This window comes from Beta vulgaris, chromosome 4 (assembly GCF_026745355.1).
Source record: "Beta vulgaris subsp. vulgaris cultivar EL10 chromosome 4, EL10.2, whole genome shotgun sequence".
Lineage (NCBI taxonomy): Eukaryota > Viridiplantae > Streptophyta > Magnoliopsida > Caryophyllales > Amaranthaceae > Beta > Beta vulgaris.
The window spans coordinates 14,767,702-14,778,606 of NC_079205.1; the positions used below are offsets into that span (position 1 = coordinate 14,767,702).

A 10,905-nucleotide genomic window follows, 5' to 3' on the forward strand; every position below is an offset into this window, starting at 1 on the left:
TTCCCACCTGCCTTATTTTTCTCTCTCTCTCCTACAATTTTTTAATGCTTCTTTTACATTTCTCAAAATTCTTGCTTGCTTTTTGCAAAATTTCCTTGGTTCTCCCAAAGAGCGAAGTGTAACAATAAAAAAGGTGGAGGGAGTATATATATTAATACTATCTCAATATATATAATCAAGATAAAATTACATCAATTAAATCCACATGCAAACATATAATTGTTTAACCATAGCCGATTGAAATGCATTTCTTAAGAAAACAATAAAACTTGCCAAATAGGGTCCTCCATTATTGACCCATATACATACTTTTTTTTTTTGTAAAAAATATATGAATTGTGTGACTCATATTATCGAACAGTATTAAAAAAAAATTAGACGGATAAAACCAACATGCAAACAAGTTATTAAAAGAAAAAAAAACCAACATGCAAACTTAGAATTGGGCGAAAATAAGCATGCCTATTAAATCTTTTTTGACAATATGCTTATTTAATTGGTATTGAAGTTTTATGTTTTAGGAAAAAAATTAACAATTAAGATATTCCAATATCAACGGCCATATGTTTCAATGGATGTGTGGCAGTGGTGTAAGACAACAAGAGAAAAGGGATGAGCGAGACTGCCGAAAGGGGGAATGGAAGTGGTGTATTATTGAGCCAGTAATGCTGCGAATTGTGATTTTGTATGAGCCTCTAAATGAAGTGATAGGCAGATCAAAAGTTTTTTCAGTGATCTTTTTTTTAAAAAAAAATTGGTCACATGTTGCACAATAACATTAGATACATCAGTTTTTAACCTCACGAGTCATAAGTCAGTTTTAAAATATATTCTTATTACATGGAGACAATTATAAAAGTTTTAGACCACGGTCTAAAATTCAAACCATGATTTTAGGAGAAACATCCTAAAATCTTAAATCAAAAACTTTTCATGCATTTTGGCGTGTATTTTTTTCTATTTCATTTACGTATTTATAAAAATATATATCAAAATTATAAGATTTAACCTTTAAAATGTTGTAACACATGATTCTTATATATCATAAAATATAATTTTACATTATATATTTTTTCAACTTTAAATGCATGTGTTGTAATAATTATGGATCTGATAAATTTGTAATAAAAACAACTAATTAATAAACAAAAAAAAATCCTTTTTATTATGCAGGGGTCCAAATTATATCTTCATAAAACCTCGCACGGGTAAAAAACTAGTAGTCAATATTTCTTTTTTTCGTCCAATGAAGACACTAAATGTCGACATCTGGTATACAATGAAGACGCCAAATCTAGCAACCTCGTGAGTTGATATTTCTTTTTATACGTTAGTTTTATATAAAATTTAAATATAATATAAACGGGCCTTTTTTTAAAGTAATTTTAAAATAATTTCCAACGGTGCAAAAATTATAATTTTCGGAATTATATAATAAAAGTTATAATTGATTTACTACACCTAAGTATTCAGTGTGAACCCAACTCTAATTCTTCTTATTCTAAACTTTATATATGTATTTTTATCAATTTGGGACTTTGTTTCTGTGTAAATATAATGACACGTCACCAAATAAGCGCGACAAATGGCTTCCAATGAGGACACCAATTATCGAGACCTCGTGTGAGCTGAATTTTATATTCAGCTTTATATATGTGTGTGTTGTTAAGAGAGAGATATATGATATGATGTGATAGTGCAATCACTAAATTATGTTATTAGCTCACACAAAGACTCATGATCAACGTATTAGTGTTGGATCATGCTCCAAAATTAGTCAAATAGTTATTCTAATAGTTAGGATTAGTTGTTAATAATTAATTAGTGGGTTAACAAGTAGTGGCCTAGATAATAGTCTAGTTAGTGGGATAGCAAGTAGTGGGCTACATAGTGGACATGTTATTAGTAGTGTTTTGTATGCCTATTTAAAGGTTGTTTTATTTATTCATTAAGTGAGTATGAAATATATATAAAAATGTAGTCTTTTTAATCCTCTTCAAGTTTTTCTCTTTCCTCCTCTAAAAATTCTACATGGTATCAAGAGCTCCAGGTTAGATCCGGAAAAGGGAAAGAGATGAAGCAAAAAAAAAAACAAAAAAAAAAGAGAGATAGAGAGAGGAAGAGAGTATTAAAAACAAAATTGAGTAAAGAGAAACAAGCAACGCAGCTTGATTTCATTGTTTGTGAGCAATTTTTTTGTTTTGAGTGAAATTTTTTGTGTTTAACCATGAAAGTAATGGTTGGGTGTGATGTGTTGTTGGGTTCTCTTTTAGCCCATGAAAATGGATTTGAATCCTATGAAAAAGAGGGCATCAAAAGCATCAAAAAAAATTGTTGAGGTGAAGATCGAGTAATCTTTACGAGTGTGTGGAAGTCGTAGTCAACGCAGAGACGGTTTCCGAAATTAAAGTAGTGGACTAGTCAATTTGCAAGGCAACGTCAAAATGAGTTTATGGAGAGAAGTGCTCCATTGAGTGAAGGTTGGTGATAATGTGCATCAACAAATTAAAATATGGTGTTGGTGATAATGTATATCAACAAAAGATGGTGTTGGTGAGAAGTGAATCAACAAATGTTTGGTGATGAGAAGTGCATCACATTAAGAAGAGAAGTTCTTTCATGTTAATGGAGAGAAGTGCTCCATGAAGATAAAAAATGAAGGTTCATCATGTGGGAAGAATTACCAAGAATCAAGATTGTGACATAATGTTTAATGTTGGCTCCTACAAATTTTGGAGCAAGGGGGTGTGTTGGATTATGCTCCAAAATTAGTCAAATAGTTATCCTAATAGTTAGGATTAGTTGTTAATAATTAATTAGTGGGTCAACAAGTAGTGTCCTATATAATAGTCTAGTTAGTGGGATAGCAAGTAGTGGGCTACATAGTGGACATGTTATTAATAGTGTTTTGTATGCCTATTTAAAAGTTGTTTTATTTATTCATTAAGTGAGTATGAAATATATATAAAAATGTAGTATTTTTAATCCTCTTCAAGTTTTTCTCTTTACTCCTCTAAAAATTCTACAATTAGTACTACTCATCAAGATAAAAGAAATAGACAAGAATACTTCTTTCGTATGAAGGAGTCTTTTAACTTTACTATAGTCTAATCCATATAGGATTAGGAAAAAGTATAATATAAGTAGCTCTAAACAGTCATGTGATTAATGTAAACACTATGAATTTTATTTTCAATCTCTTACATTCTCCACGTATTTCTAGCATGATAGAAGAAAGAAGAGTTATTTGTAGCTAGCATGATGAAAGAAAAAAGAGTTATAGAGTTTACTTTAGCGATTTCAAATAAGCTGTTAAGAGCCCCATGTTGGAGTCATATAGTGAACTGTGGGCGTAAGATGGTGCCTTACGCCGTAGCATGGATTGACGATGATGTGAAAATCAATGTAGGCGGTCCACTCTCTTATGTGAACCACAAGTACATATTCATGGCTGTTGATTTGAGCAACATTAAGTGGAACGATAATTCGATAGTACATATAGAGATCTTTGCTGCTGCTACAGGAATTGGGAAGAATATGATCAAAGATCGGCTCATATACACTACAGACATGAAGTTGAAGCGCATACTTTTGAAGAAAGAGAGTTACGTTACCAGCAATACAAGTATGGGCGGGTGTATTCACATTAGGACTAATCTTGTGGACAAGGAGGAGTTCCTTAAAAACATGGAATGTGACGGATATAAACAGAAGCTGAGCATGGAGAGGCAGAAAAAGAAAAAGAACATATATTATATTTATGTTCTTTACTGATTTTATAATTAATAAGTATTACCAGATAGATTATGGTTTTGAATGTACATATATATAGCAAGAATTGTTTTTCCAAGATCATATAGTGGCTGGGAATCTGTCAATTTTCACAACTTTCCAAACATGTTGAGATTGTTTAATACTGATCTACTGATCACTCCTATGGTATACTGATATCTTTACAGACTATTTTTCTATATGTTCATATCTATACATGACACCGTTGTATCAATGTACTATCTTTTATACGTACCATACTGTAGAAGTATGTTTTATTTCTGAATTTTTGCTTCTTAAAAAGAGGACACTTTGGATAGATCTGGAGCAGAAGTTATATGTTATATCTGAGCACTTGGTGAATCTGATATAATCTACGTACTTTCATTGTCTAATAAGTGTGCTATTACTGATATAATGTCTAAGTTTGGCTCAATTTCCTTTGTTCCAACATTCTTAGCTTTGTCTTTCTTTTTGCCACCGTTGCACTTACTCTTGATTCATTCCATGCACCTTTTTTCTTTCTAGCTTCTCCTGTAGCTCTGCTTTTCTGCATTTTTTTTTGACATCGAATAAACGTGCGCAAAATAAATTACAAGCTAGAAAAAGCTAGAAATTTGTTTTATGTTGTCTACACCAAGAAGCTAATCTACTTGCTTCGGCCACTTGTGTTTTCGGCACATGAAGCACAAAACATGACAAGAAACGTTTAGCTATGGTAGCGATCTTCTCAAGAGTCCAACGGGTGGTGATATCAGACGGTGCGGTCGACCTAAAAGCATGTATCAATGCTTCAGATGTTGTACAAATCCTGATCTGAGTATGGCCGGTATCATGTGCCGAAGAAAGAGCGTGGAGACAAGCCAAAGTTGTTGTTTGAAAATTAGATGCCGAGTAGCACATGATACCTCGTTGCAGGAGGCATCTCTGGTCCGCTGTTTGACCCAGCTAAGCGATACCACACCTATGTTGACCTTGGAACTTTGTACCTGCAACAAAAACTGTTAATGAAAATAGACTAGAAGGCTGTTGGCCTAAGTGCACCCCTTGAAAGCCTGGCGGGAAACTAGGGTCAAGCAGATTACGGGTCGGATCACGATGTTGTTGGGCATAACACCGGTGTTGTTGTATGCTGTCTTGGTGCACAACACTAATGGACCTTTCTGTAGGTCGTTGATGGCGAAAAACTTGGTTATTCCTTGACAACCATATCGTCCAGAGAGTTCCAATGAAAGTATGAATACCAGAATCAAGAATTACACTTTGTGTATGGAAGTGGACAATCCAGTAGTGCAACCAATCCCTAAACGACATATGTTCCGTTTGTATATTATCAACTACAAGATGACTTTCCCTCCAAGCTTGAGTAGCCAATGGGCACAAACGGAACAAATGTTGTGTATTTTCCTGATCGTCGAGACAAATGGGACAAGCACTCATCATGCTGATACCCCTTTCATAAAGATTGGAAGAAGTGGCTAAACCATTGTGCCAGAGTTTCCATAAAAAAATCTTCCATTTAGGCATGATGTTCAGTCTCCAAATGATCCGAAAAAATTTCGTATCAAGAGGAGAAGTCATGCTACAGATTTCTTGTTGCTGGTGTAGCAGTAAATTGTAACCATATTTAGTAGTGTATTCACCTGATTTCGTTCCCTGCCAGTAAACGAAGTCACGTACCTGCAGATCCGGAGGAAGTTCAATACTCTTAATGATCCGCGCTGTAGATGGTTCAAACAGAGTAGTAATTTTACGATAATCCCATCCGTGACCGTTTGGGAGGATTAACTGAGCAACCCGCATGTTAACGTGGCTCAAAGTAGTAGTATCTCGGAATAGTGGGACGCAACCACCCAACCAGTTCTTATTTATAACATATATGTTACAACCATTGCCTACCTTCTAATGGCAATGCTCCTGTAGTAGATGTTCAGCCACTAATAGACTTCTATGCCCCCAGGATAATTGGCGATTACTAAGTAAATGGGGGTGACTCGGAAGGCGGGAGCTGTGAAACACCGTGAAAAGTAGAAGGTGTGGATTCCATTTAATACGCCAAGCCTTTTTCATAAGAACCGCCTTATTGAGAATGCCCACATTCGGATACCAAGGCCCCCATGTGTTTAGGCCGTTGAATAACAGATTTATTTTTCCAGTGAATTCCCTTCCCATGACGATCCTTCCAGAAGAACAAGGCAAACATACTGTCTAGTTTGTTCGTAATTTTTGTGGAAGCTTGAACACTAACAGATAATGAATGATTTTACCAACCAGGATGGCATTTATGATGATGACCTTGGCTGACTCAGAGATGTTAATATGATTCCAACTGCTAATTGTCTTTGATACTTTGTCTAGAATTGGCGTAAAATGCTGAACTTTAGAACCCTGAATATCAATTGGAATCCCTAAATAAGTGCCAAGAGAGTTAGCTGCATCCATTTGCAAGATTTCCTAATACTTCCGCTGATCTTCTTGTGTGGTGTTAGGACTAAATTTAACAAAGGACTTCTGTAGATTTATGGCTTGTCCTGAAATATCGTAAAATCTTCTAATGAGTGTAGAAACAGCCTCACAAGCGGATATGAGCTTTGAAAAAGAATATGGCATCGTCTGCAAAGAAAAGATGCGATATGACCGGAGCTCTTCTGTGGAGACGAATACCTTGAATAAGCTGATATCAGTTGCTAGCGAAATCATTCGAGAGAGAATACCATGCAAACAAGAACAAATAGGGTAATAACGGATCCCCTTGCCGCAAACCACACGAAGGATAAAAAGCATCGTAGCCACCCTATTAATGAGAATGCGATAAGACACCGTTGATATGCATTCCTTGATTAAAGTTATCCAATGTGAAGGAAAACCATATGCAGCTAGTACTTTTGAACAAATAACCAATTGACACGATCATAAGCTTTGTTCATATCCAATTTGAGACCAGCCAAGGAAGACTTTTGTCGGCGCTGTATATTGATGAAGTGGCATAGTTCATGGTAAGAATATATTATCTTCCATATGTCTTCCAGGAATAAATGCATTTTGGAAATCCGCAATTAGTCAAGGAAGTAGGATCTTCATTCTGTTCACCATACACTTGGCAATGCATTTATATAACACATTACAGAGACTAATAGGATGAAGATGATTTACCTCTTGGGGCGGAGAGACTTTGGAATAAGCACTATGAGTGTATATTCCATTCTTTTAGTAAAAACCAGGAAAAGAAACGTTGTATTGCCGCAGTGACACTAGGACCGACCACTGGCCAATAATTCTGGAAAAATTCAACATTATACCCATCCAGGCCCGGAGACTTGTTATGAGCAAGAGAAAAAAAGGAGTCTCGAATTTCCGGAGGCGAGCAGGGCCTTAGAAGCATGTCACATTCATTTGCTGAGACGGTTGGTAAATGAAGTTCATGGAGAACGAGATCAATACAATCGGGAGTAATAGCCGGCGACGGAATATGCGTTAGAAGAGCTTTAAAGTGAAGTTCAATAATATCCTCGACCTCATGCGAATTATTTACCCAGGCACCGTCACCATTTTTCATCATATGGAAGAAGTTATTTCGTTGTTTTTGACGAAGTCGGCTAAATAAAACTTTGGATGGGAGGTCCCCTACCTGAATGAAATAATCTCTCATTCTTTGACGCCAATACGAAAAAGCTAAAGCAACTTCATTAATTATGGAGTACTACGTGCAGATGTAATTCAAGCCATGTTCCATCGTTGAAATCTGAGTGCCTTGAAAGAGCAGCTGTTCAAATTATTTTTTTCCAATTGACACCCCAGAATAATTTTTATCTAAACACCAAAGTTTTGAGGCGCTCACGAAGCATGGATAAACGTCGCGAGTTACATAAGCGGGAGAACCCATTATGCGAATCAGCCTGATGTAAGCACCAATTTTATACCTGATATGGCCGTCTAGGCTTGCGAGTGGGAATGGTGAGTTGTAGTAATATTGGCCCATGATCAGAATGAATGATAGGCATGTCCCGAATATGTGTTTCCGGAAAGCCGATCATCCAATCCGAAGAAGCATAACCACGGTCCAGCCTTTCCATAATAAAATCCTCAGACTCCCTGTTATTTGTCCAAGTAAACCGCGACCCTGAAAAAGGAATATCTTGAAGGTGTAGATTAAATTTCCATGAACGGAAATCGTCCCATCCTCGAATAATATGACCCCCTAATTTATCTGCATAGTTGTCCACTTGGTTAATATCTCTGATACTGAGATATCTGCTTAAAGGCTGGAGAAGGTGGTATAATTTTTCCCATAAAGGTAAATAATGACTAAAGTGAGGCGCTCCATACAAGAAAAGGCAGTGCCATTCATTACCATTTATTGCTGATATCTTACAAAACAAGAAGTTACTAGAACTTTCTACAACCTCCATAGAATAAGGATCCCAACAAAAAAGAACCAATCCTCCCCGTGTATCAACTGCATCTACCCCAAAATAACTTTTAGGACTAGTAGACCGTAACAAACTTTGGACATATTCTACATTGGATTTTGTTTCTTGCAAAAATAAAAAAGAAGGTTTGAACAGGGACAACAACCAAAACAGGTACGGAACTGTCGGACTATTACTGTCATTTAGCCCTCGACAGTTCCAAGAGAGTATACTCATGGCATTGTTGGTGACTGAGTTGGGTCAGTCACTTCCCTATTCTTACCAGATTCCTCGGCTGAATTTGATAGTGAAAGAGTAGGATTTCTTGTATCATGTGCCACTTCTCCCATGACCTGACAACCAGCCTACAGCGAAGAACTTGCTGCCTTGTTTCTTTTCAAACTCCAAACGCCCGTAGGCTCCATTGGTGAGGTCGCATCATTTCGTTTCTTTGTATCAGCACCCATCTCAAAATCAGGTACAACCCCCATATATAATGTCATAGCCACATCAGAGATTGCCTTTGAATGGACTCTATTCGGCCCAGCTGAAACCCGAACATTGAAACCCCCTTTGGCGTCCCATTCCTCATATTTCTTTTTCCTCCTTTTGCGCTTGACAGTAGCATAATTACCTGCAAAAATAAAAAAACTTTCCATGGATTGGCTTCTATCGAGCATGGCTTCATGTCGCCTCTTACCACTAAATTCCCTTGCTTGGCAAGGTAAACCCAGCACAATATCTCTATGATTCTGCATATCTTCTCGTAATTATTGACCTCATCTGATCCTGTTGACGTAAACGTGAGGTTTAGAGGTGTGGTAGGCGAGTAAAGATCTCCTGCATTCTCTGGTTCTGTATCTGGCACATTATGTTCCTGCAAAAACGGATTAAACACCTCTGCGAAAATAGGTGGTGAGATACGAAATCTATTGTTCATTAAATTCGAAAACGAACGAAGCACAGGAGGAGAATGGGGTGAGTTTTCCATCCCTTCATTGTTTGTATTAAGCTGCAAATCTCTCATATTTCTTTCCACCCAATTACTAGGATCGACCTCCTCTGGCCCCGGTGGTTGCATGTAGGGGTGATAATGAGCCTGACAAGCTCGGCTCGAGCTCGGGCTCGGCTCGGTCAAAGCTCGGTCAAAGCTCGGCTCGTTGAAGCTCGGCTCGAGCTCGGGCTCGGCTCGAGACTTAAACGAGCCGAGCCGAGCTAGGCAAAGCTCGGCTCGTAAAGCTCGTGAGCAGCTCGTTTATTATTTTATATTAAAAAAAATATTTATATTAAAAAAATATTTTATATTAAAAAAATTTAATACTAATTTATATTTTAATTTAGATTACAAATTATATATTTTAATTTGTGATCCAACTTCACCTCTACTCCATTAGGCACTAAAGTCCCACATTGGTTAAGAAAACAAGGATCAACCTTATTTTCTTTATAAATAGGTACTATTCCTTACTTCAACTTAAAGTTTAATTTTGTATCTCCTTGGTTGGAAAACAAAAACTATACTTTATTTTCTTCATAGAGGGAATGAAGTATAATTTTAAATAGTTGATTATTTAATACTTAAAATATTTGATAATTTTTTCTTTAGCAAAACATGGAGTCCCACCGACTCCCACATTAACAAAACAAGGGTATAATGAGGAGTCCCACATTGAAATTTTAGCAAATGCTAAGAGGGATTCCAAGTTATATAAGCATATGTAGAATGAGTTTGTTTATTTAAAACAAAACATAAAGTTCCACATTGAAATGGGGATAGTGAATTTGTTTTTCTTTAACAAACCATGAAGTCCCACATTGAAATCTTAGCAATGCTAAGAGGGAAATCAAGTTATAAAAGCATATGATGGGTGAGTGAACAAGCTCACCTACTTCGAGCCAAGCCGAGCTCATTAGTCGAGCCTAAACGAGCTCGCGAGCCGAGCCTAAATGAGCTCGCGAGGCGAGCCTAAACGAGCTCGCGAGCCGAGCCTAAACGAGCTCGTGAGCCGAGCTCGAGCCCCAAATTTCCATCACGAGCCAAGCTCGAGCTCGGTTCTCCCAAGCTCGGCAAGCTCACGAGCCGAGCCGAGCCGAGCCTGGGAAATTTTAAACGAGCTCGAGCCGAGCCCAGTGCTATTCGGGCTCGGCTCGCTCGATAAGCACCCCTAGTTGCATGGACCATCCTTGTTCAAAAAGGCTTGCTAGAGTCCCTTTTTCAGCCTGAATAACACTCTCAGAAGGAGGGGATGGTTCAGACCGCTCTCTGTTTAAAGGCTCAATTGGAACACAGAAATTATTTGATACGTAGAGAACCTTGAACCCAGTTACTCAGACGAAGACGCTCAAGCAGTTCAAAGCGGGTTTTCTGGGGATCCGAGGGAGGTGTAGCTTGGGCTGTGGGATTAAGGCCAGGTAAAATATTATTTGGATTAGGCTGGATATGATTAGGGCTAGTGTTTCGTGGTGGAAAATTTAGGTCCAAATCCGTATTAGGTATCCTTTCTAGAGGAGTAAAGAAAGCACAAGTGTCAGAAGAAAGCACAAGTGTCAGAAGAAAGCCCAAAGTGACGACCTAGGGATAGACTTACTGGGTGTCTGTTAGGCCAATAGTGTTGATAATTTGTTGGATAATTCGCTGAGTCATGTGGGTGATTGGAATAATTTTGAACGTGTTCATCAGAGATATAATTGTACGAATTAGGGTTTTGTTGTGATGGTAATTCAG

General features: G+C 37.4%; 2 protein-coding genes across 2 annotated transcripts; both read right to left on the minus strand.

Annotated features, from left to right (window-relative positions):
- Positions 1-4,719: 4,719 nt before the first annotated feature.
- Positions 4,720-5,574, minus strand: LOC125496502 (uncharacterized). The gene has a single exon (XM_048641981.1). The coding sequence runs from the start codon at positions 5,572-5,574 to the stop codon at positions 4,720-4,722; it is 855 nt and encodes a 284-aa protein (XP_048497938.1).
- Positions 5,575-5,851: 277 nt separating this feature from the next.
- On the minus strand, positions 5,852-8,530 carry LOC130591063 (uncharacterized). Its single transcript, XM_057393964.1, has 4 exons — positions 8,464-8,530; positions 7,692-7,891; positions 6,043-6,159; positions 5,852-5,950 (listed from the first exon to the last, which is right to left on the minus strand). The coding sequence occupies exons 1-4, from the start codon at positions 8,528-8,530 to the stop codon at positions 5,852-5,854; spliced, it is 483 nt and encodes a 160-aa protein (XP_057249947.1).
- Between the last annotated feature and the right edge of the window lie 2,375 nt (positions 8,531-10,905).